This window comes from Rhinatrema bivittatum, chromosome 4, assembly GCF_901001135.1.
Source record: "Rhinatrema bivittatum chromosome 4, aRhiBiv1.1, whole genome shotgun sequence".
NCBI classification, from domain to species: domain Eukaryota; kingdom Metazoa; phylum Chordata; class Amphibia; order Gymnophiona; family Rhinatrematidae; genus Rhinatrema; species Rhinatrema bivittatum.
The window spans coordinates 168,122,111-168,148,349 of NC_042618.1; the positions used below are offsets into that span (position 1 = coordinate 168,122,111).

General features: G+C 48.6%; 1 protein-coding gene across 1 annotated transcript in view; it reads left to right on the forward strand.

Moving 5' to 3' along the window:
• The window catches only part of GAA (glucosidase alpha, acid), a 76,120-nt gene that overhangs the window by 41,800 nt on the left and 8,081 nt on the right, over window positions 1-26,239 (forward strand). Inside the window, exons 11-15 of the mRNA XM_029599183.1 lie at window positions 4,091-4,175; window positions 4,683-4,800; window positions 5,230-5,363; window positions 10,834-10,985; window positions 11,623-11,771. Of these exons, the coding sequence (XP_029455043.1) occupies window positions 4,091-4,175; window positions 4,683-4,800; window positions 5,230-5,363; window positions 10,834-10,985; window positions 11,623-11,771 (638 nt within the window). The remainder of the gene's footprint in view (window positions 1-4,090; window positions 4,176-4,682; window positions 4,801-5,229; window positions 5,364-10,833; window positions 10,986-11,622; window positions 11,772-26,239) is intronic.

Consider the following 26,239-nt stretch of genomic DNA (forward strand, 5'->3'; position numbering starts at 1 on the left):
GCATGTGAGCCATCTCAGAATTTCCTTGTACATCTGGGATGGAAGCTTTTAAAATATAAGATGAATAATAGCCATTGTCGTCCTTCATTGAGTCCTTCACATTTAGGGTTACATTTGTTTAATTAATTGCTTGTCATAGATTCCTTCACAAGTTTATGTTGCTTTATCACACACACACACACACACACAGTCAAGCATTCAGACACACCCATATGTGCAAACATATGGACGCATGCACAAACATACAGACGCACGAACAAATCTAGACACATGAGAACATAAGACGTGCCATGCTGGGTCAGACCATTGAGGTCAGCATTCTGTCTCTGACAGTGGCCAGTCTGGGTCACAAGTACTGGCAGATCCAGGTCCGGATTTAAGATCTGGGTCCCCACAGGCAGGATTAGAGAGTGGGAGGTGGGAGACCCTGGAGATCAGATAGTGGATGATGTCCTTCTACTCCCGCTCCCCTCCGGAGTCCCAGTGCCCCTTTGAAATGGGCTGCTAGAGCAGGCTCCTCCTTGGCACAGTTGCATTTCCGTTTGGCCTGGGTATTTGACCCCTTCACAATCTGGGCCCTATTGCCTATGTTGTCTATGCCTAAATCCAGGCTGGGATGATCCCCAGTAGCTGATCTGTTTCTTGTATCTCATTCCCAGGGATAAGCGCTGGCTTTCCCAAGTCTATCTGGCTAATAACTGTTTATGAACTTTCCCTTCAGGAACTTGTCCAATCTCCTTTTGCACTCAAGTATGTTAGTTGCTTTGACACATCCTCTGACAACAAATTCCATAGCTTTATAATGCACTGAATGAAAAAATACTTCCTACAACTTGTTTAAAATCTGCCTGTTGCTAATTTCATGGAGTGTCCCCTAACCCTAGTGTTGTTTGAAAGGGTAAATATTGTTCCCTATGTACCCACTCATGATTTTATAAATTTCAATTACATCCTTCTCAGTTGTCTCTTCTCCAAGTTAAAGAGCCCCGATCTGTTTATCCTTTCTCCATAAGGGAGCTTTTCTATCCCCTTTATCATTTTTGTCGCCCTTCTCTGTACCTTTTCTAATTCTGCTGTCTTTTTTGAGATGGGTCAACCAGAACTGCACCCCATACTCAGCAGGTGGTCGCACCATGGATCTGTACAAGGACACGATTATATTCTCAGTTTTGTTCTGTTTCTTTCCAAATAATTGCTAACACTCTATTTGCCTTTTTGGCCGCCACCAAACACTGAGCCCGAAGATCTCAAAGTTTTTTTTCCACAAGGGCTTCAAAGCCCTTTTCCTGGATGGTGACGCCTAACGTGGAATCCAGCACTGTATATTTGTAGTTGGGATTATTTTTCCCTACGTGCACTGCTTTGCACTTGTTCACATTAAATCGCATCTGCCATTTAAAAGCCCAGTCTCCTAGACTCACAAGGTCCCTCTGCAGCTCTTCACAATCCACTGCTATTTTAAGAACTCTAAACAATTTTGTGCAAATTTGGTCACTTTTCTCCATATCATTTATGAATATGCTAACCATTTAGCCCTGCCCTCTATTTCCTCTTTTTTCCAGTTACCAGTCCACAGTAGGACACTGCCTCCGCTCCTATGACTTCCCAGTCTCCTGAGGAGCCTCTCATGAGGGACTTTGCCAAATGCCTTCTGTATATCCAAACATCGTATGTCAACCCGCTGACCTTTATCCACATGTTTATTTCCACCCTCAAAAAATCTAGTAAATTAGTAAAGCAAGGCTTCCCTTTGCAAATTAAGCCAAGTCTATGTGTGTGGTCAGTAATTCTGGTTTTAAGAATAGCTTTGACCATTTTGCCTTGCACCAATGTCAGGCTCACCAGTCTATAGTTTCCCAGATCACCCCGGCAGCCCTTTTTAAAAACTGGCATCATCACATTGGCCACCCTTCAGTCTTCTGGTGCCGTGGCTGCTTAAAATAATAGGTTGAAATCACCAGAAACAGGTGTGCAATTTTATTTTTTAGCTCTGGGGTGAAAACCATCCAGTCCTACTCTGACAGAATGAGTTATTACACCCTCCAGTTTCACAGTGATTCCCATCTAGTCGCTCAAAGTCACCAAAATCAAAAAATGTTTCCGGCGAGAGCATAACCCCCAACATCCTTCTCAGTAAAGCAGAGGCAAGGAATTAATTTAGTTTTTCTGCTATTTCCTTGTCCTCCCTGCCAGCTGACTCCCTTACAGGCTTTTTTGTTTCAAATGTACTTGAAAAAGTGTTTATTACTTGTTTTTACCTGTATGGCAAGTTTCTTTTCAAATTCTGTCTTAACCTTTTTTTACATCTAGCTTGCTAGTGCTTATGCTGTTCTCTTTTTTCCTCATTTGGGTCTGCTTTCTAATTTTGAATGATGCCCTTTTGGTTTTAACTGCTTCTTTCACCTCACTATTGCTGCGCTGGAGGTGGACCCTTGGCCTGGTACAGGATTGGTACGGCCCTCTGGTCGGACCCAGAGAGCGCCTGCCATCAGGAGGCGAAGCACACGAGACAGAGGTTAGCTGGAGCTTCGCCAATAACAGTCTGGGGTTTCCGTAGGCTGAGCCCTTGGGTACCCGGACCACCTGGACTTAGGTGGGCCTCGGATGGTCTCCCGGAGAGGTAGCGGAGGGGTGTGCCCACCACGAGCAAGGGCGTGCAGCCGATGCAGAGAGAATGGACCTCAAGGGGGTAACAGTTCAGGAAGGCCCTCCGGGCGAGACAGGTGGCACCTGCGGGTCTAATCAGGTGAAGGCCGCAGGTGGATTCCAAGCAGGTTGGTCTGGTAGTCACAGTAGGCCAGAAGAGAGTGTCCGAGTGAAGCGCAAGGGTCAGAGCCAGAGTATCTGTCCAGAAGTGGTCAGCCAAAGCAGGGGTCAATACCAAGGTCAGTCCAGCATTGTCAAGGCAAGTGAGGGTCGGTTCCAGGCAGTGGATGAAGAGAATGGTCAGGCAGGCAGTGGTCAGTTCCAGGCAGTAGACGAAGAGAATGGTCAGGCAGGCAGTGGTCAGTTCCAGGCAGCAGATAAAGAGAGTAGTCAGACAGGCCGAGGTCAGTACCAGAGATCAGTCCGAGAAGGTACTACCTGAGTAAGGATACAGGAACACACGGAGACTCAGGAACAAGGAGACGCTGGAACAAGGAGACGCTGGAACACAGGATAAGGCAAACTACTACACCACGGTGTCAACCTGATTGCCAAGGCGAGGTCCTGGGGACAGGGCCTCACTATATATAGGGCTTTCAAGTGATGTCATCAATCTGCGCCCCATCAGTTTTCCTGCGCTTGGCCCTTTAAATCTGAGGACGTCGGCCGCATGCGCACCTAAGGGCAGGGCCGAGATGGCTGAAGACGTGGAACCCCGCCGGGAGCTCCGCTGCGAGGCCTGCGGCGTGGAGGAAGCCGGAGAGGGCCATGGTGAGTGACGGGGACAGCAGGAGCTGGCAACAGCGGCGAGACCGGAGCTAGTTGAGGGCAGCGCGAGGTAAGCAGGCCTGGTCGCAGCACCCACGCAGCCGGGATGCGCAACAATTATTAAACCACTCCAGCAGTTGTTTGGTTTTCCTTCAACCTTTTTAAATGCATGGAATAATTTTGTTTGAACTTCAAGGATGGTAATTTTAAACAGTGCCCACACCTCCTGCAAGTTTTTAATCTTGTGGATTGCTGCTGTCAGTTTTTTTCTAACAAATTTCTTGATTTTATCATAGCCTTCCTTTGTTGTACTTAAATATTACTGCAGTAGTTTTCATTAGTATTCACCCGCCATTGTTGCCAAACAGATTCACCACCTTTATCTCTTGCACCAGGTCCTACATCCCACTGAGACCTAGATCTAATATAGATATGTGGACAGGCACACGCATGCACTGTGCATGATTTGGCTTTATGAACTGTTTGATTAAGAATGAAACTGGAGACAGGAATGTTAGACCAGGCAACAGCGCTACGCCTTTCATTCCCTTGCCTTCAAAGTGGAGAAAAGTCAAGCACAAACTGAAAACATGGAGGTGCTTCTTGACTTGAGTAACAGTGTTTTGTGGATTTCTGGGTCATTTGGATCTCATGCATTCCTTTTTCTCGTTGTCAGGATATGAATGAGCCCTCCAACATGGTGTGGGGCTCTCTGGATGGCTGCCCAGATAATGAGCTGGAAAACCCCCCGTACATCCCAGGTAACCCCAGGAACCTTTCTCTGTCTCCCTGAACAAGCTATTCCCAGCTGTGTGGCTTTGTTAGTGCTCCTGTATCTATAAAGCCAAAAGTCAACAATCACTTGGTCCACCCATTGCCCCTTCGTAAGTTGTGGAATTGACAATTAAAAGAGCCTCGGGGCAGTCTGTTTCACTGCCTCTAATACCCCATAGTGGTAGTGACCTTTGAGAAGTTTCTAGAATTCAGTGGGACGTGCCTTCCAAGCAGGCACACAGCAAGTCATCTCACTTCACCCGTGCAAGTCTTTTGGCTGCTGTCCTTCACTTTGCAGTGTTCCCACACAAAAAGGAGGATGTACCTCTCCCTCGCGTCAGATGTGGCTGTGCAAGGCTCTGCAGCCAGAAATATTCCAGTCCCTGAGTCGGGACTTCAGCTGCATGCCCTTGGGTATATTTTAGTTTGTGATTGGGTTGGTGTTTGGGTTTTGACCTCCTTGCATTCATGCCTTTTGTCTTTCTTCTCTCTAGGAGTAGCTGCAGGGGCCTTGAGGTCGGTAACTATTTGTGCCTCCAGCAAGCAGCACCTATCCACCCACTACAACCTACACAACCTGTACGGGCTAATGGAGGCGATTGCTTCCCATAAGTGAGTGATCACAGGGAGCTCTTAAAACCCCATTTCTCTCTCCACAGAGACTTTGTGTCTCTTACAGAATGTCACTGCTGTGTGCAGAGATCCTGCCCCTGTGTCTCTGAGAGAGAGGTCATGGAGACCTGCTGATGAGAGCATTTACCAGCCACAGAGCAATGGAAAAATATTAATTCCAGGTCCAAATGAAGGAAAACATGCTTGCAATGCAGACTAAAGCCACTGGGGGCAGCAGCACACTTCTTTTAATTTTCAGTTTATTTATTTTTAATTTGTTTGAGTGAAACCTCTTACTGCTTATATTTTTATAAATATTTCTAATGCACATTATGCCTTCTGTACTGTAAAATGGCCCCTCTTTATGCTGCATTGGACAGGCTGCCGTTTTCTGTGTTTGAATGCCTCTGATCTCTCCCTCTTTGTAAGTGTTCTGGTTGATGTGCTGAAGAAACGCCCTTTCGTGATCTCGCGGTCCACATTTTCAAGTCATGGGCATTATGCTGGACACTGGACTGGGGACATTTTAAGCTCCTGGGAGCACCTGTACTATTCTGTGCCAGGTACGTCCATTCTTGGAGGTTAGATGAAGTGGTTTGATTGCTGGAAATGGTCAGCCATAAGAAGTGCAGCATGTGATATAGTTCAGGGGCTGGGGATCACCTAACATACCCAAGAAATTTACTCATGCCTCAGGCAGCTTTTAAGGCTAAAAATGAGGCAGAGAGCTCTAATTTTGTGAGATCATAGATTTAAGGCCACACTGAGTAATTCCTTTCTTTCCCTGTAAGTACCCGGATCAGTCCAGACTCCTGGGTTTTGCCTCCCCACCAGCAAATGGAGACAGAGACGTTTTGACAGACTCTGCCCTATAACCTAAGGTGCCACCTACAATCCATCAGTATTTCTCTGTCTCCAGTAGATGGTGGAGGTGCATGAGGAGTAAATCAGCAAACTGCAGGGACAGGTTCAGGAATTGCTGTCCAAACATACTCCCAGGGTCCGGATTACTTGCAAGTCCCTGGCTCGATGGCTTCCACCTTGGAGTTGGTTCTATAGGTCTTTGCACATATGAGGCCTCTTCAGTCCGCATTAATGTCTCATTGGAATCTGTTGTCCGAACAATTTCATCTACCACTACCTCTTATGGACAATGCACGCTCCAGTGTCCACTAGTGGCTACTCTCCAACAACTTGCACCGCAGTGCGACCTTGGAAGTTCCCGCTTGGATGGTAGTCACCACGGATGCCAGTCTGTCCGGTTGGGGAGCAGTTTGTTAGGGGAGATCGGTGCAGGGGCAATGGTCAGTGGAAGAATCCCAATAGTCGATCAATCATTTGGAGACCAGAGCGGTATGCTTGGCATTATAAGCCTTCCTACTGCTTCTACAGGAGAAGTCAGTCAGGGTCCTGTCTGACAATGCGACCGCAGTAGCTTATGTAAATCGCCATGGAGGAACCAAGAGCCAACCGGTGGCGGTTGAGGCTCAGCAGTTGATGAGCTGGGCAGAGCAACATCTAGTCAGCATTGCAGCCTCTCACATCGCCGGGACTGACGATGTGCAGGCAGATTTTCTCAGTCGCCACCACCTCGATCCCGGAGAGTGGGAGCTCTCTGAAGACGCGTTCAATTTCATATGTTGCAGGTGGTCCAGACCAAGCGTAGATTTGATGGCGACGTTCCGGAATGCCAAAGCCCCCGCTTCTTCAGTCGTCACAGAGAGACAGGAGCGGAAGGAGTGGATGCCTTGGTTCCCCCCTGGCCAATGAACATCCTGCTGTATGTGTTTCCGCCTTGGCCCTTAAACAGCAAGGTGCTCCGGCGCATAGAAGCTCACCCGTCAGATGTGATCCTGGCAGCTCCGGAATGGCCAAGATGCCCATGGTTTGTGGATCTGATCAACCTAACGATGGACATCCTGAATCTGCTGCGTCAGGGGCCCGTTTGTTTGGAAGAGGCAGATCGCTTTTGTCTTGCGGCATGGTTTTTGAGAGGCAACATCTGAAGAACAGAGGTTATTAGGACGCGGTTGTAGCTACCCTTTTGCTTCCAGGAAAACCTCTACCTCTTTGGTCTATGTCAGGGTATGGGGGGTCTTTGAGGCGTGGTGTGTAGACCACAAAGTCAAGCCTACTCAGGCTCAGGTATCTGATATATTATCTTTTCTACAGGCTGGTCTTGCTAAAGGCCTATCGTGTAGGTCTTTATGGGTACAAGTAGCGGCCGTCAGTTGTTTTTGGGGCAAGATACGCGGATTAGCCTTAGCCGCACATCTGGTCGTGGTGCGTTTTCTCCCAGGGACAAAACATATGCGTCCTCCGGTCAAGAATCCTTGCCCTTTGAGGAGCCTAAATTTGGTTTTCAAAGCTTTGTGTGCGGCGCCCTTTGAGCTACTCAAGAAGGCGACGCCAAAGGACGTTTCGTTGAAGGTGGTGTTCCTTGTGGCTATTTCCTCAGCTTGCCGGGTGTCGGAACTCCAGGCATTATCCTGCAGGGAACTCTTTTTAAGGATCACGGACTCGGGAGTCTCATTGCGAACAGTTCCTTCCTTTCTCCCGAAGGTGGTTTCCTCTTTTTATTTGAATCAGTCAGTGGAACTCCCATCCTTTATGGATTTGGATAGCTCTGATCCACTGTCTAGAGACCTGAGAAGGTTGGATGTCCACAGCGTACTGTTGCGGTATCTGGAGATTACAAACAGTTTCCGTATGTCGGATCATCTCTTTGTATTGTGGAGTGGCCCCCAAAAGAGGGCACAAGGCGTCTAGGGCGATGATCGCTTATTGGTTGAAAGAGGCTATTGGTTTGGCGTACCTGCTTCATGGCCGGCCACTTTCGGTTGGTCTTTGAGCACATTCTACCCATTCACAGGCAACCTCCTGGGCAGAATGTCAGCAAATTTCGCCGCAAGAGATTTGTAGAGTGGCCACCTTTGCTAGACATTATCGCTTGGACATTCAGGCCCCAGTATCTGCGGGGTTTGGTGAAGATGTGATCCGAGCAGGACTCTCAGGGTCCCATCCCATGTAATAAAGCTATCCAGGTACGTACAGGGAAAAGAAAAATGCTTCTTACCTGCTAATTTTCGTTCCTGTAGTACCACGGATCAGTCCAGAGTCCCGCCCTTTTCAGTATGAGATAATGAAGAATCCGCTCGTTCAGTGCAGTTCTTTTCTTATCTGCAGATTAATTTTTCAAAGTTTCCGAGTTTTTTTTCTCAGGTTCTGCACCCACTTGGGGTTGATGAGCGGGCTGCCTGAGTGCGGGGGTTTTTTTTCCCTCGGCTTTTCGAGGATGATTTTGAAATTATAGTAGTTTATTGGATTTTAAAATGTTCTGCTTTGACACAGTGTAATACTGACGGACTGTAGGTGGCACCTTAGGGTATAGGGCAGAGTCAGTCAAAACTTCTCTGTCTCCATCTGCTGGTGGGGAGGCAAAACCCAGGAGTCTGGACTGATCCGTGGTACTACAGGAACGAAAATTAGCAGGTAAGAACCAATTTTCTTTTATAGCATATCTCGGTCATATCAAACCAGGGTAATTCTTGTACAGTGGGAGGAGCGTTAGTGGGGAATAGGACTGGTGAGTTGGATGGTGGAGTGATATTAGAGATGTTGATGATGAGGGAACAGCAGTGGGGGACATGGCTGGTAAGGAGCCTTGGGTGCTTGGGAGATGATGATGGGGAGGAGCATGGGAAGAATGGATGAGTAGGGGGGGTAGAGCATGGATAGAAAACCATGGTGTGGGGATCTTGTTTCTAGCCTATGAAAAGAGCACCAATGATAGTTTCCAGTACTATTCCTGGCTCCAAGTTGTCCCAGGGGAGGCTGGGTTTGCAGAGTCTGAAATAACCAGAATGACAGATTGTTCTTCGAGGGACATAGGCTAACTCTATCCTTCCCTGGATCACATCATATTAATTTCCTGATCTCATGACCTCATGCGAGTTTCAGACACTGATGTCTCTCTCATTTCTTTGCACTTTTTTTTTTAAATTACATTTTTATTGGCAGTAACACTTAATCCAATACATAATAAACCGTACCATTAACAGATAATAATGTCAGATGACAACATTCCCCTTACGGTATACATAAATTGCCTATCTATATTTTCCCTTTTAATCACCCCTCCCTCCCACCTACACCCGAGGCATCGTAAAAGTATCCAGTCCAGTACAATATATCCAGTTGGCAAGAAGTATGGTTAGGATCTGTCCTTTTCCAGATGGTCCCCTGGTATCCTCTGACGGCAGCGACCCAGGTCCTCAGCTACTAGACCATAGTCACCTTTTTTGTTGTAAACGTTTTTTATTGGTAATCAGTACAACAAACAACATATCACAGCATATTCTTCTATGAGCCAAAAGTGAATACAACCCAACACTGACGGAACGATGTGAAGAATACAGAATTAACATCTGGAAATAGCAACCTGCCACTGATACCATTTAAAGAACCTACCATACAATCCCCCTCTGCACCCCACCCCCCTCCCACACCTCCCCCCTCCCCCCTCCCAGGACCAGACCAGTCAGGTACTGTACATGAGGAATGATCTGCCTTCAGGGACCAACTTGTCAGCTGATCGCATAGTGTATGCCGGTAACAAGAGAACCCACCCATTCAAACCAAACTATATGACATAAACAGAAAAGATTACACTTAATCCAATACATAATAAACCGTACCATTAACAGATAATAATGTCAGATGACAACATTCCCCTTACGGTATACATAAATTGCCTATCTATATTTTCCCTTTTAATCACCCCTCCCTCCCACCTACACCCGAGGCATCGTAAAAGTATCCAGTCCAGTACAATATATCCAGTTGGCAAGAAGTATGGTTAGGATCTGTCCTTTTCCAGATGGTCCCCTGGTATCCTCTGACGGCAGCGACCCAGGTCCTCAGCTACTAGACCATAGTCACCTTTTTAAGAGTTACTGGGCCTTAGAGATCATTGTACCATCTCAAAAATGGTTCCCAGATTTTAGCATGATGTGAGACCCTATCATTCTGTACTGCCTGTAGATAAGAACATAAGAACATGCCATGCTGGGTCAGACCAAGGGTCCATCAAGCCCAGCATCCTGTTTCCAACAGTGGCTAATCCAGGCCATAAGAACCTGGCAAGTACCCAAAAACGAAGTCTATTCCATGTTACTGTTGCTAGTAATAGCAGTGGCTATTTTCTAAGTCAACTTAATTCATAGCAGTCCATAGCCTATGAGTGACCGATTGAGCTGTAGGTGGTAGAGCCTGGCGCCAGTGGGTTGCCAATTCCTGCCGTGCAGCACATAAGACGTGATTAATCACAATTCTTGTATATGATGGCCAGGACAAAGGTTACGCCGATAACAGGTAATCGCAGGTGTGAAGGGAATTGTCATACCCAGCATTTGAAGGAGCGTAGCCTCAATCCATCGCCAATATGGAACCACTTTGGGACAATTCCACCAAATATGTAGCAGAGACCCCTCCAGTTTACAATTCCTCCAGCATTGAGGGTCTTGACTCGGATAACTGATTAGTGCCTCATACATGAGGTGAACAGATAACCGCATGTTATGAGGCACAGGCTGGTTTTTACCCCAAGTATATTTTACCCCAGGCCCAGCTCAACCTGTGCCTCATGACATGGAGTTGTCGCTTTATTCCTATGTGTACCAGTACATGTTGGTAAAATGTCTTGGAGAGAGAATTCCCAGCAAGCTTCATTGTTGCCAGGTAGACTTGCATTATAGCACATGTTGGCATGTGATTGCTTAGAAGCCCGGCGTTTTGAGTAGGGATGGCAGCAGCCTCTTGATCTCTCTCTCTCTCTCTCTCTCTCTCTCTCTGGAGAGTGCCTGCCTTGTTTCAGTCTTATCAATCAGATTATTACTAGTGCTCATTTACGACTGATTGATTAAGCAGAGAGAGATGATGATGTGACTTCCTGGTGTCATACAAAGACAGTGACCGATCTGGGATTAGAACCCAGGAGTTTTTCTTAATTTTCTGACTCTCTACTCTTCCCAGCTGTTTTGCTCTTTAATATGTATGGAGTGCCCCTGGTCGGAGCGGATATTTGTGGCTTCGCTGGCAACACAACAGAAGAGCTGTGTGTGCGATGGACCCAGCTGGGAGTGTTCTACCCATTCATGAGAAATCACAATAATGAAAGAGGCCTAGTGAGTACCGCCGGGTGTGATATGAGGCCTGGTCATGGAAGGGAGGGAAGGAGGAGTACAGAGAGGCCTGATCACAGGAGGCAGAGAAAGGGGCAGAGAGGCCCGGTCACAGTAAAGAGGGAGGTGGGTAGAAAGGCCTGATTAAAGGAGGGAGGGAAGAAGGGCAGATTATAGTGATACCTGGGTTAGAGGCCTGGGCACTGGAGAAAAAAGAGTGAATATACCTAGGGGAAAAGCCTGTTCACAGGAGGGAGGGAGGGAGGGCTGCAGAAATACCCAGGGAGAGGCCTGGTTTACAAAAGTAAATGAATGCATTCTAGTAGCAGAATAAAACTTTTATGAGGCACCAAAAACAACTCGTAAAGAATTGTAGGGCAGTCATTACAAAATGACTGCCCTACAATTCTTTACGAGTTGTTTTTGCCCTGCCCCAGGGCTCAGATTGTGGCTCTCTGCTCACTACGGGAATCCTCGCCAGGGGTCAAGGCAACTAATCTTTCACATCACTCACTCATATTCACACTCATGCCCTCTCATATGCACAGTGATCTCATGCTTGTAGCCTTACATTTTGCTGAGACTGAATTCTGAGTCCCACCTTCCTTTCCTCATCTGTCTTTCCTGTTCTGCTTTGCAGCCCCAGGAGCCGTATGTCTTCAGCCCAGAAGCACAGCGGGCCATAAGGAAAGCCTTGCATCTGAGATACTTACTGCTCCCGTACCTCTACACCCTCTTCCACAAGGCTCACACTGCAGGAGAGACTGTGGCCCGGCCCCTCTTCCTAGAGTGAGTGACCAGGTCTGGATGTTATATCCTAGGTTTCGACGCAACTAGTCAGCGTTAGGCTGGTCAAAGAGAGCAGGGTTCCTGCAGTAATGTGTCCCTCTCTCCCATGTAAGCAGCACGTGTCTAGTGTGTGTCCTCTTGTGCGAGCAGCACGTCTCAAGTACCTATCCTCTCATTCCATGCAGGCAGCATACATCAAGCCCATGCCATAAGAACATACCCATGCCAGGCTGGGTCAGACCAAAGATGCATCAAGCCCAGCATCCTGAGGCCAATCCAGGTCACAAATACCTGGAAGTATTCCAAAGAATAAGTCCAATCCTTCTTGCTTACAACCAGGGATAAACAGTGGCTTTTCAAAGTCTACATGGCTAATAATGGTTTACAGACTTTTCCTCCTTGAATTTCTCCACTAACTAATTTCATCATATCCATTGGCAACAAATTCCACAGTTTAATTGTGCACGTTGTGAAAATATACTTTCTCTGATTTGTTTTAAATGTGCTACCTACTAGCTTCATGGAGTGTCCCCTATTCCTGAACATACCCAGATCAGTCCAGACAAGTGGGTTTATTCATCTCTACCAGCAGATGGAGGCAGAGGACAAACCTTTGGGCACTGCTACATATCTGAGAGTGCCACCTGCAGTCCCTCAGTATTTCTCTGCCTCCGGCAGATGGTAGAGATGTTTACCTGTAGTCTTGACTGATCTGGTGTTTTGGAAGTTTTTCTGCTCCCCGAGGTGCCAGGTTCCTGTGGAGGCCCATTCCTCGGGTTGAGCCGGGCGAATGGGGAGTTGGATACACCTGGCAATTTTAGCCCACGACCCCAGAACCACTGATAGCCAGGGGACTGGTTCCCCTCAGTGGGTCCTGAAGTCCTCCTCCGCCTGCCCCTTGGATTCAGGGAAGTATCCCCCCGGTGGAGGTTTTGTCTTTCTGGGTTCTTGCTGCTGGGGTTTTTTCTTAACAAAAAAAAAGGCTCTGAGGTTCATCAGCAGCAGCGGCGGCGGCAGCTCTGTCTGGGCTGCTGATAGGGCGGCCTGCTTGGTGGGATTGTTGAGGGTCGGCCCCATAGGTCCTGGGCGGTGCAGCGGGAGGGAGGATTAGCCTTTGCCACCTCAGGAGGGTGCCCCGAGTGGGGGAAGTGCCCCTTCATTTTATTTTTATTTCGCTGGCGCCCGTGCTCGTTTCCCACGGCATCAGCGCTCCTGGTTCGCACCGGCGGGAACTTCGCCTCGGTACGCCCTGTAGCTCCTGCTCCGCAGCGGCCACGTGGTGCACCCCTCCCCCCTCGCGAATCTCCACCAGGACAGATAGGCCTCTCGTGGAACCTAGTCCGCATATCTGAACCCCCTCTCCTTTTGCACGGGATGTGCGGGGGGGGGGGGGGGGGAGAGGGAGCTTCGGCCAAGCCTGCAAGGAGGCAATCTTTGCAGTCAGTGCGGACCGCGGGAGGGCCTCAGGCCTATGTTTCTGCCTCCATGGAGGGGGAGTTGAATAAGGGGGCCCAATCCCGGGGCTCCGGAGATTCCCCTCCTCCCATCCCCTGTGGTCCAGTAGCAGGTGGAGGGGGGCATCTGGGCCAGATCTCGGTGGCCAGGAGGGACCCTCGGGGGACCAGTGGGGCTTCTCGCCCAAATTCGTCCTTCTGCTCCATGAGGCTTCCCTGGCTAGGGAAGCCGGGAAGAGGTGCGATAAAGACAGTCCTTCACTCTCCGCTAAGAGGCCGAGGGGTGACTCATTGAGGGCTGCGGGATCGCGGGGACAGCCTCAGGGACCCCGCTCAGCATGCCTGGTCTCAGATACCAGGGATTCAGAGGATTTGGATGACCCTCAGGATGAGAGTGGCTTGTCCCCGATGGAGGACATGGATGCTGGCCCGGATGGGGGAATCCCCCACGATCCAGATGACCCTAAGGATGATCAGGGGGCCTTGGATGGGCTTGAGGCTGAGGGCGATGACCCGCCGGTGATCCACCTGTTCAAGAGGGAGGAGTTGAGATCCCTTATCCCCCAGGTTCTGGAGGAATTAGGGGTAAAGCTCTCCCTGGAGGAATCGGATAACGAGGGAGTTAATCCGGTGTTGGACGGGCTGCGGAAACCCCCTAGTGCCTACCCCATTCCTAAAATGATCCAGAAGCTGATCAGCTGGGAATGGGACTCCCCGGACTCCGGTTTGAAAGTGGGGAAAGCAATGGCAAAACTTTATCCCTTGCTGCAGGATCATCTGGAATCCCTCAGGATCCCGAAGGTGGATGCCGCGTGTCAGCGGTCAATAAGAAAACCACAATTCTGGTTGCCGGGGCAGCTGCTCTGAAGGACGTGCAGGATTGGAAGTTGGAAGCACAGCTTAAACGGGTCTTTGAGGTGTCCGCTTTGGGGCTCCGGGTGGCAGTCTGTGCCAGTCTGATGCAACATGCCTGTTTATATTGGATCCAGAAGCCTCAGGAACAGTCTTCAACAGGGATGCTGTCACCACTCCAGGCGGCACACCTCGAGGCGGGGGTTGCGTATATGGCCAGTGCCTTATACGACCTTGTGTAGACCACGGCTCGTAGCATGGTGTCGGTAGTAGCGGCAAGACGGCTCTTGTGGCTGTGCGTTAGTTGGCAGATCTCTTGTCCAAGGCGCAGCTGTGTAACCTTCCCTTTAAGGGCAAGCTTCTGTTCAGGGAGGACCTCAGTCAACTCATGAAGTCGCTGGAGTAGACCAGGGACAACAGATTGCCAGAGGATAAGAAGGCAGCGCGGAAGCCCTTTTCCTCTCTTCCCCGTTTTCGAGAGGCGAGGTGTTTTCGTTCTGGCAAGTCGTCCGGACCAGCAACGTCACGACAGCCCTCGGGGAGGCAGCAGTCCTTTCGTGGTCCCGGAAAGTCTTGCAGAGGCGGGTCCATCCAGGGAGCAGGCGGACTCAAGTCTTCACAATGAACTCAAGCAGGTCCACTCCTCGGAGGTGATGATCGGGGGCAAAGTGTCCCGGTTTTACGAGGAGTGGACCAAGATCACCGCCAACCAGTGAGTGCTAGAGGTCGTCAGGGATTAGAGTTTTCTCACCCACTCAGGTCGGCTTTTCTGGAGTCGCACTGTCTTTCCCAAAGCAAGAGAGCGGCCATCGGGGGAACTCTTCAAAAATTGTTAGATCTGGAAGCTGTGGTCCCAGTTCCAGTCTCAGAGCAAGGACAGGGAAGGTACTCCATTTATTTCATGGTGTCAAAAAAGGACAGCACTTTTCAACCCATCTTGGACCTCCAGAAGGTCAACTGGAGTTTGAAGGTACCATGTTTCGGATGGAGACGTTGCGCACCGTGATAGCGGAAGTCCGGAAAGGAAAGTTCTTGGCTTCTCTGGACCTCACCGAGGCCTATCTGCATATCCCTATTCATCAGGACCACCAGCGGTTTCTCCGTTTCAAGGTGCTGGGATGGCATTTTCAGTTTTGGGCCCTTTCATTCGGCCTGGCCACCGCTCCTCGTATCTTCACAAAAGTGATGGTGGTCACCGCGGCCTCCCTGAGGAAGGACGGGATTCTGGTGCATCCCTGTCTGGACGATTGGCTCATCACAGCAAAGTCCCAGGAAGAGTGCATCCTGGTGGTCCTCCGGGTATGTTCTCTTCTGGAGTCTCTGGGATGGATCATCAATCGGCCGAAGAGTTACTTGGTTCCTTCTCAGGTCCTGGAGTACTTGGGCTCCCACTTTGACACTCATTGGGGAAAAGTGTTCCTCACTGCTGACAGGGTGGTCAAGGTCCAAACTCAGATCGCCTGCTTCGACTTCCAGTTCCCAAGGTCTGGGACTATCTACAGGTCCTGGGATCGATGGCTTCGACATTGAAGCTGGTGCCTTGGGCATTCCCTCATATGCGCCCCCTGCAGAAGGCATTGTTAGCCCACTGGAACCTTTTGTCGGAACAGTATTTCCTGCCACTACCTCTGTCACAGGTGGCCAGGTCCAGTCTGGTGTGGTGGATGACAAGGAGCAACCTAGAGAAAGGAATACCCCTTGAAGTCCCAGATTGGGTGGTGGTGACTACGGATGCCAGTCTTCTGGGCTGGCGGGCAGTGTGCCTGGGCAGGTCAGCGCAGAGCATCTGGTTGGTGTCAGAACAGTCATGGTCCATCAATCGGCTGGAGACACGGGTGGTGCGCAGGGCCCTTCAAGTGTTTCTGCCCTTGGTCCACAATCGAATGGTAAGAGTGTTTTTTTCAGACAACTCGACGGTGGCATTCATCAATCGCCAGGGGGGAACCAAGAGTCACGCCGTGGCCCAGGAGGCTCAGCTCTTGTTCGGATGGGCAGAACTCCATATCAAAGGTCTGGCTGCCTCACACGTCGCAGGAGTGGACAACATCCAAGTGGATTATCTCAGCCGGTGGCAGTTGGATATGGGGGAGTGGGAACTGTCCACAGAAGCCTGGAATCTCATTTGTGCCCACTGGGGGACTCCTCAGCTAGACCTCATGGCAACAAGATCCATTGCCAAGACAGAGAGTTTCTTCAGTCACCGGAGGGAGACCGGGGCGGTGGGTCTTGATGCTCTTGTGTGACCATGGCCTGCCGGGATCCTTCTATATGTTTTCCGTCCGTGGCCCCTCATAGTGTGAATGCTCATGTGGATAGAGGCTCATCCGTGTTCGGTGATTCTCATGGCACCGGCGTGGCTGCGACACCCGTGGTTCGCAGATCTGGTATGTCTGGCAGTGAACGAACCGCTGCGTCTGGCTCATTGTGGGGCCTTCTGTGACAAGGTCCCATATTTTTGGATCTTGCGGATTGCTTCTGTCTCATGGCCTGGCTTTTGAGAGGCGGTGGTTGCATCTGAAGGGGTATTCGGAAACAGTTATTATGACCCTCCTTCAGGCTCGGTGGCTGGCTATGTCTCTGGCTTATTCCAGAGTGTGGAAGGTTTTCGACTCCTGGTGCGTCAGCAGGATTTGGACCCGCTATTGGTTTCCGTCCCGCACATTTTGGCCTGTTTGCAGTAGGGCTTGTCCAAGGGGTTGGCCTTTAGCTCACTTAGGGTCCAGGTCTCAGCGTTGGGTTGCCTCCGAGGGACGGTACAGGGAGGTCTTTGGCTTCCCACCCTGACGTCGTGCGTTTTTCTAAAAGGTGTTAAGCACCTGCGTCCCCCTCTTCGGAAGGTGTGTCTGGAGTGTAATCTTAACATAGTATTGCAGGTTCTCTGTGAGTATCCTTTTGAATCCTTGGCTCGAGCATCCTTGAAGACTCTCACTTTGAAGACTGTCTTTTTGGTAGCCATTTGTTCAGCTAGACAGATCTTAGAGTTGCAAGCTCTTTCCTGCCGTGATCCTTTCCTGCGGATATCGTCGGATGCAGTTTCCTTGCGTACGGTGCCTTCCTTTCTCCCTAAAGTGGTTTCGGACTTTCATGTGAATCAGACTGTGGAGTTACCGGGATTTCCGGACTGGTCTCATGATTCTTCTATGGGACAGGCTCTCCATTTTTTGGATGTGCGACACGCTCTGTTGCGTTATTTGAAGGTCCCAACTCATTTCGTCAATCTGATCACCTTTTTGTGCTATTCGGGGGACCAAAAAAGGGAGAGAAAGCGTTTAAAGCTTCCTTGGCTCGCTGGTTGAAAGAGACTATTTGCTCGGCCTATGTTTCTAAGGGCCACGCAGTGCCAGAGAGGCTTAAAGATCATTCCACTCACGCCCAGGCATCCTCATGGGCCGAGTGTCAACTGGTGTCTTCTCAGGAGATATGTAGGGCCGCAGTTTGGTCCTCACTTCACACTTTCACTACGCATTACCGTTTTGGATGTGCACACCCCAAAGGCGACTCCTTTTGGTGAGAGTGTGCTGAGAGCGGGTCTTTCGGGTTCCTGCCCGACCCGGTAAAGGGGGTTTTTGGTACATCCCACTTGTCTGGACTGATCTGGGTATGTTCAGGAAAGGAAAATTGATTCTTACCTGCTAATTTTCTTTCCTGTAATACAACAGATAAGTCCAGAGGCCCACCCTTGGAGGTTCTCTGCCGAAAGACTGCTTGTTCTGCTGCTGGGCCTTTAGGCTCATACGAAGATGATTTTCAAAGCTATGTTGAATTTGTTACAATGTTCTGGAGTTTTTCTGTTGACTGTGGTTGGTGGTTATCCATCCCAGGGGCTTGGTTCGCCCTATTGTTAAATTATCTTGGCTTGGGTACAGGTCAATAGTGAGGGACTGCAGTTGGCACTCTCAGATATGTAGCAGTGCGACAGAGAAAGTTTCACTGACACTGCCATATATCCTGGTGTGCCACCTGTAATCCCTCAGTATTTCTCTGTCTCCAGCAGATGGTAGAGGTGCAAATCCTGCAGTCCAAAAGAAAAAAAAGGAAAAGCAAAGAAGAGAGTTTTTTTAGAATTCCTCCCAGAAGGTTGCTAGGCCCTGGTGGGGCCAACCCTCCTGCTTCTGAGGTAGATGGGCAGGTGGTTGGGGAACCTTGCCTGGCTTGGTCTTTTTGCCATCCGGGGTGGATATCTGGTGGTTCCAGTTCCCTCCCCCACCTCCCAGGAGAACTCTTGGCGTCCTGCGGCTCTTCTGCCACACAGGGATGTACTCTCTGTTTTGTAATTCTGATTAAAGTTTAAAAAAAAAAAGTTTGAAAAAAAAAAAAAAGGCGACAAGCAGAGCAGCAGTGTATAGCAGCTGGGAAGGCTGCGGGAGGTGCCAGATAAGTTATGCTTTGCTGGGACAGGAGTTCTTGAATGGCAGGACTCATCAGCCATGTGGTCAGGCCTACCTTTCCGGTGCGGTGCGGCTGTTTTAGTCAGGAGATGGCGCATGGCAGTGCCTGCCGCTCATGCAACGATGCGCGCGCGGCTTTTGCACGTCAGGCTCTGCTCCTGATACCTCTCTGGTGGAGAGGGCGGATTTAAGCAGGCGTAAGCTGTGCCGGAGTGGCAGGGTAAACAGAAGACAGGCGAATACCCTCCCGCTGGACACAAGAATGGCAGCCATGTTCTCTCCAGCTGAAGGGACTTCAGTATTTTTCAGGGGATCAGAGGATCTTCCTCCCCTATTGTCTCCGGCAGTGCAGGGCTACGCAAATAGGAGGGAGCTTGATTCAGATGAAGAGGGGGACCATCTTTTCAGGGATGAGTCCTTTGGTTAAGGAACTGGTCGGTGGTTGTTTGGTCCAAGTCACGCTTAGAAGCATTGCCTTTCAAAGGAAAGCTTCTATTTGGAGTGGACTTAGAAGAGCTCATAAAGCATCTCAGAGACCAAAGGCATAGGTTGCCAGAAGATAATCCTAAAGGATTCAAGTTCCTTTGTGGGGCGTTCTTGTTTCCGGCTGAAAAGAAGGTTTTATAAGCCCCCGGTGGGAGCCCAGAAACAAGGAGTCAGGAGGCAACAATCCTGGAGCCAGTCCTTTTGAGGGGGCAGAAAGCCAAACAGAGATAGTCTAGGCCAGGGATCTGGTGGAGCTAAATCCTCACAATGAAGCGAGGCCAGTCCACTCCTCAGTTCCTTCTATTGGTGGGCGACTGACCCTGTTTTCTGAGGAGTGGGCCAGAATCATGACAGACCACTGAGTCCTAAGTGTGATAACAGATGGTTATGCGTTAGAATTCTCCTGACCGCTTCAAGACTTGTTCATGATCTCCCCTTGTGCTCCATTCGGCAAAAGGAAGGTGGACCATGAAACCATGGATCGGTTGCAGAGGCTGGAAGCTGTCATTCCCGTGCCTATGGGGGAACAAAGAACAGGAAGGTATTCCATATATATCGTGGTGCCAAAAAAGGAAGAGTCCTTCTGTTCAGTTTTGGATTTGAAAAAGATGAATATGGCTCTCAGGGTTCCTCATTTTTGCCTGGAAACCCTGCACTTGGTCATTGCGTAAAGGAAAGTTTCTGGCTTCTCTAGACTTTGCCGAAGCATACCTGCACCTAGCAATCTGCCAAGATCACCAACGATTTCTGAGGTTCATGGTCTTTGGAAAGCATTTTTAGTTTTGTGCCCTTCCTTTCGGTCTGGCATTTTTAGTTTTGTGCCCTTCCTTTCCGACTCCATGTAAGTTTACCAAGATGATGGTGGTTGTGGCGGTAGCGTTCGAAAACAAAGGCGTTCTGGTTCACCTGTATCTGGATGACTGGCTCATTTGGGTGATGTCAGAAGTCCTCTGCGGTCAAGCTGTGTCTCAGGTCTTGCAGCAGTTGAGGTCTCCAGGCTGAATGGTGAATCCAGCAAAAAGTCATCTCACCCCTTCTCAGGTTCTGGAGTTCTTAGGAGTGCACTTTGACACCAGGTTAGGAAAGGTTTTTCTTACCAAGGGTCGCATTCTCAAGCTACAGAAGCAGGTTCACAGGCTGTTGAATGCTGCGGTGCCCAGGGTCTGGGATTACCTTCAGGTTCTAGGCTCTATGGATTTGACATTGGAGCTAGTTCCTTGGGCTTTTGCGCACATGCGGCCTCTGCAAAAGTCTCTTCTTTCCTGTTGGGATCCTTTCTCGGAACAGTTTCATCTTCCGCTGTCGCTGGAGGAGACTGCGAGGTCAAGTCTTTCATGGTGGCTGGGACGCGGATTGGACTTGTATGTTCCAGAATCGGTGGTAGTTACCACCAATGCCAGTCTCTCCGGCTGGGGTATGGTGTGCCAGAGTCAGTTGGCCCAAGTGACTTGATCAATTGATTGGAAACCAGGGTGGTGTGTTTTGTGTTGCTTGCCTTTCTGCCTCTATTACGTGGCTGCCCAGTGTGCATCTTATTGGACAACACAATCACTGTGGCTTATATCAGTCGACAAGGGGCAAACAAGAGTCAGGTGGAGGCCCAGGAGTTGTTTCTCTGGGCAGAACAGCATCTGGTGTTACTAGCAGCATATCACATACCCGGAGTGGAAAATATTCAAGCGGATTTTCTCAGTCGCCAGAAGCTGGACCCTGGGGAGTGGAAGTTGTCGGAGGAGGAGGCAATGGCTCTTCTTTGTCACAGGTGGGGTACTCCCCGCCTGGACTTGATGGCATCTCAACGGAATGCCAAGGCACCCAGCTTCTTCAGTTGCAGAAGAGAACACGGGGCAGAAGGAGTCGATACCCTAGTCCTACCTTGGCCCCGAGGGATTCTTCTTTATGTGGCCCCTTTGTGGCTGCTAGTGGGCAAAGTGATACAGCGGATAGAAAGTCATCTTGGAGAAGTGATCCTGGTAGCACCGAAGTGGCCACGGCAGCCATGGTTTATGGACCTGATCAATCTGTCAGTAGACTGTCTGTTGCAGCTCGTTCATCTACCGAAGCGTCTTTGTCAGGGTCCAATATTTTGGATCAGGCAGATCACTTTAGTCTCACTGCTTGGCTTTTGAGAGGAAGCGCTTAAAGGGAAAGGATATCTAGAGGATGTCATTTCCACCTTGTTGCAGGCTAGAAAGACCTCCGCTTCCTTGTTTTATGTGAGGATTTGGAGAGTCATATAGAAACATAGAAACATAGAAATGACGGCAGAAGAAGACCAAATGGCCCATCCAGTCTGCCCAGCAAGCTTCCCTCATTTTTTCTCTCATACTTATCTGTTTCTCTTAGCTCTTGGATCTATTTCCCTTCCACCCCCACCATTAATGTAGAGAGCGGTGATGGAGCTGCATCCAAGTGAAATATCTAGCTTGATTAGTTAGAGGTAGTAGGGGTAGTAACCGCCGCAATAAGCAAGCTACACCCATGCTTATTTGTTTTTACCCAGATTATGTTATACAGCCCTTATTGGTTGTTTATCTTCTCCCCTGCCGTTGAAGCAGGGAGCTATGCTGGATATGCGTGAGGTATCAGTTTTTTTCTTCTCCCCTGCCGTTGAAGCAGAGAGCTATGCTGGATATGCATCGAAAGTGAAGTATCAGGCACATTTGGTTTGGGGTAGTAACCGCCGTAACAAGCCAGCTACTCCCCGCTTTGTGAGTGTGAATCCTTTTTTCTTCTCCCCTGCCGTTGAAGTTATGCTGGATATGCGTGAAGTATCAGTTTTTCTTTTCCCCTGCCGTTGAAGCAGAGAGCTATGCTGGAAATTCGTGATGTATCAGTCTTCTTCTCCCATGCCGTTGAAGCAGAGAGCCATGCTGGATATGCATCGAGAGTGAAGTATCAGGTACATTTGGTTTGGGGTAGTAACCCGCCGTAACAAGCCAGCTACTCCCCGCTTTGTGAGTGCGAACCCTTTTTTCTTCTCCCCTGCCGTTGAAGCAGAGAGCTCTGCTGGATGTGTGAAGTAACAGTTTTTTCTTCTCCCCTGCCGTTTGAAGCAGAGAACTATGCTGGATATGCATTGAAAGTGAAGTATAAGAATGGAGTGATCAAGCTAGTTGAAAGGCATCAGGAATAGAGGAAGGTGGAGGTAGTAATTTGGTTATTTGGCTTGGGGTAGTAACCGCCGTAACAAGCCAGCTACTCCCGTCTTTGTGAGTGCAAATCCTTTTTTCCACATTTCCTCTTGCTGTTGAAGCTTAGAGTGATGTTGGAGTCACAGTAACCATGTGTATGTTATTGAATAAGGGTATTGTCTCCAGGCAGTAGCCATCATTCTGGCGAGTCACCTCTCTTCATTGGCGGCCTCTTGACTTTATGGATCCACAGTGTTTATCCCACGCCCCTTTGAAGTCCTTCACAGTTCTGGTCTTCACCACTTCCTCCGGAAGGGCATTCCAGGCATCCACCACCCTCTCCGTGAAGAAATACTTCCTGACATTGGTTCTGAATCTTCCTCCCTGGAGCTTCAAATCGTGACCCCTGGTTCTGCTGATTTTTTTCTTATGGTAAAGGTTTGTCGTTGCCTTTGGATCTTTAAAACCTTTCAAGTATCTGAAAGTCTGTATCATATCACCTCTGCTCCTCCTTTCCTCCAGGGTGTACATATTTAGATTCTTCAATCTCTCCTCGTACGTCATCCGATGAAGATCCTCCACCTTTCTGGTCGCCCTTCTCTGTACCGCTTCCATCTTGTCTTTGTCTTTTTGTAGATACGGTCTCCAGAACTGAACACAGTACTCCAGGTGAGGCCTCACCAAGGACCTGTACAAGGGAATAATCACTTCCCTTTTCTTACTCGATATTCCTCTCTCTATGTAGCCCAGCATTCTTCTGGCTTTTGCTATCGCCTTGTCGCATTGTTTCGCAGACTTCATATCATTAGACACTATCACCCCAAGGTCCCTCTCCTGCTCCGTGCACATCAGCCTTTCCCCCCCCATCGAATACAGTTCATTCGGATTTCCGCTCCCCATATGCATGACTTTGCACTTCTTGGCATTGAATCTCAGCTGCCATATCTTCGACCACTCTTCCAGTTTCCTTAGATCCCGTCTCATTCTCTCCACTCCTTTCGGCGTGTCCACTCTGTTGCAGATCTTAGTGTCATTCGCAAAAAGACAAACCTTACCTTCTATCCCGTCCGCAATGTCGCTCACAAAGATATTGAACAGGACCGGTCCCAACACCGATCCTTGCGGTACACCACTTAAAACCGCTCTCTCTTCAGAGAGAGCGGTTTTAAGTGGTGTACTTCACGTGGTGTACTTCGCGTTCTGGTGTATGGGTCAGGGAGTAAAACCTATTCAGGCCTTGATAGCACACATCTTAACTTTTTTGCAGAAAGGATTGGTGAAGGGCTTGGCCTTTAACTCTCTCAAGGTGCAGATCATGGCCTTGAGCTGTCTTCATGGCAAGGTACATGGAATTATTTTGGTTGCTCATCCAGATGTGGTGTTTTCTTCGGGGGGGCAACGCATTTGAGTCCTCTGGTGAAGAAGATATGTCCTTCCTGGAATCTTAACTTAGTCCTGAGAGAAATGTGTGTGGCTCCCTTTGAGCATCTGTGGAGGCCAACTGTGAAGGATCTCACCTTGAAGGTTGCGTTTCTGGTGGCAATTTGTTCGGCCAGAAGAATTTCGGAGCTGCAAACGTTGTTGTGCAGTGAGCCCTTTTTGAAGATCTCAGATTCCAGGATCTCATTGCGGACGATGCTCTCTTTTTCCTCCCAAAGATTGTGTCAGCATTCCATTTCTTCAACACCGCACGCAAGAGACCTGCGATGTTTGGATGTAAAGTGAGCTTTTTTGTGTTACCTCAAGGTCACCAATAGCTTCTGGGTGTCTGACCATCTTTTTGTACTATGGAGTGGACCATAGAAAGGGTAGAAGGCTTTAAAATCCCCGATAGCGAGGTGGTTTGAAGGAGGCTATTAGGACTGGCTTATATCTGTAAGGGGCATCCTGTCCCAGTAGGATTGAAGGCTCACTCTGTTCGGTCCAGGCGGCTTCTTAGGCTGAGTGCCAGCAGGTGTCGCCACAGGAAATTAGTCAGGCAGCCTTTTGGAAGTCCTTGCACACTTTCACCAGACATTATTGTTTGAATGTCTATGCTCTAGAGGTCATGGGCTTTAGTGAAAGTGTTCTTCGAGTGGGACTCTCGTAGTCCCACCCGAATTAGGGAAGCTTGGGTACATCCCAGGAGTCTGGACTGATCTGGGTATGAACAGGAAAGGAAAATTCATTCTTACCTGTTAATTTTCAGTCCAGAGTCCTGCCTTGCTTGAGGAGGAGAGTCCATCTGTACTTCTTTTGAATATATGCTGCAGAACTGCTCAGGATTTCAGGAGTGTTCTCATGTTTTGTGGTTGGAAAGAGAGGATTTTTCCATTGTGGGATTCTGCCTTTTTCTCCTGCTTATTGTGGGAGGTTGTTTCTATTTCATTAGGATTGTTATGATATGAATCTTGACTTGGGTACAGGCAAATACTGAGGGACTGCAGGTGGCACACCAGGATATATGGCAGTGTCAGTGAAACTTTCTCTGTCTCCACCTGCTGGAAGGGAGGCAAAACCCAGGAGTCTGGACTGATCCGTGGTATTCTAAGAATGAAAATTAGCAGGTAAGAACCAATTTTCCTTTAGATAACTTTATTAATTTGACAATCTGACATGGGTTGCCAAAATAATGCAAAGAATGATTAAAATAAAAAGGGGAAGACTTCCTGTGACATCATGCAGCTGTGAAGTCTGGAATCTGAAGAGCTCCGCTCAGGCTGCCCCCTAAACACCTCACTTTTGACATTATTTGCAAAAAAATCTCATACCACGGAGCATAAACGACAAGAGACAGCAAGCGGTGTGACTATTGAGAGGTGTGGGAAGGAATGACAGCTAGACTGCAACGTCAAACGCGGGGTAAGGTAAAGACTGTAGAATTGAAATGGCATCAGAGTTCGAAAAGTTGAGGCAAGACCTTAAAGCTGATTTAATTAAGGAAATTTCCAAAAATGGGTCAGCGATGAAATAAAAGAATCCTTTGAAACACAGAATCGCAGGATCAAGGAACTCGAATCACACACGATAACGCAGGAAACAAATACGGACTGTATGGAGGTAGAACTACAGGCCTTAAAGAAAGAAAATGCCGTCTTGAAAGATTGACTCGAAGATCAAGAGAAGAAACTATCTCCGTATTATTGGCGTCCCAGAATCAGTGAAAGATCCCGATTTAGTGCCACTAGTACAGGTATGGTTGTCGGAAACTCTGGGCCTGTCTCTGACGACGGAGCCGGTGATAGTGGAAAGAACCCAACGGCTGGGGACAGCTAACCAAAACACTACTAAACCAAGGCCAGTGATAGCTAGGATATTAAATTTTGCCGACAAATAAAAAGTTTTCATGGCATATAAGAAAAGAGCAGCGCAACCACTAAAATATGAAGATTCCCGGATCCTCCTGTTCAATGATTACTCCGCAAAAGTCTCAGAGGACCAACGGACATTCTCAGAAATATGAGCCGAACTCTACAAAAGGAATTAGATTTACTCTCCAATATCTAGCCAAACTAAATATTACGTATGCTGAGAAAACAACCATATGTTTATCTAAAGAATCAGCACAAAAATTCATTGCATCGCTATACTCCGAGCTCAGTGATCTGCAGGACTCCTAAATTGATTATGCCACCAGAATCTAAGAAACCAAAACGCCGAGGACTATGACCTATTCTTTCCAGCCGAGACCGTATATTGGGGTAAGTTAAAGATTGATGACTATAGCAAGGAACAGCATGTTGATCGACTGCCTACTAAATATTATGGCTCTCCACACTAAAAAACATTTGATTTTCATATTACATCTACGCCACTAAGAGTCCTCACTGACAAGAAGATCAGCGGAGGCCTTAAGGTGAGCTGCCTTGGGAGATGGCATTTGTGAAGCAATTCAAAGTTGGACGATTATGTTTCCTACACTATGGAACAATATACATCCAGATTAAGATGGCGAATTTTCCAGTCTTTGCCTGACTGCGATCTACCCGCCTGCAACAAATCGCACAATGATGAGCAAGCTCGATGGACATATCTTCGCCTAGAAGAAAGAAGAGCAGAAACAAATTAGGGAGGATGTGCTCATTAAGAGCAAGGTTTTTGGTGTGGATGTGTTATGTGATTGTATGTATGATTAGCGTTGTGAGGATGTCTGAAGGAATGAATGATATGAAACA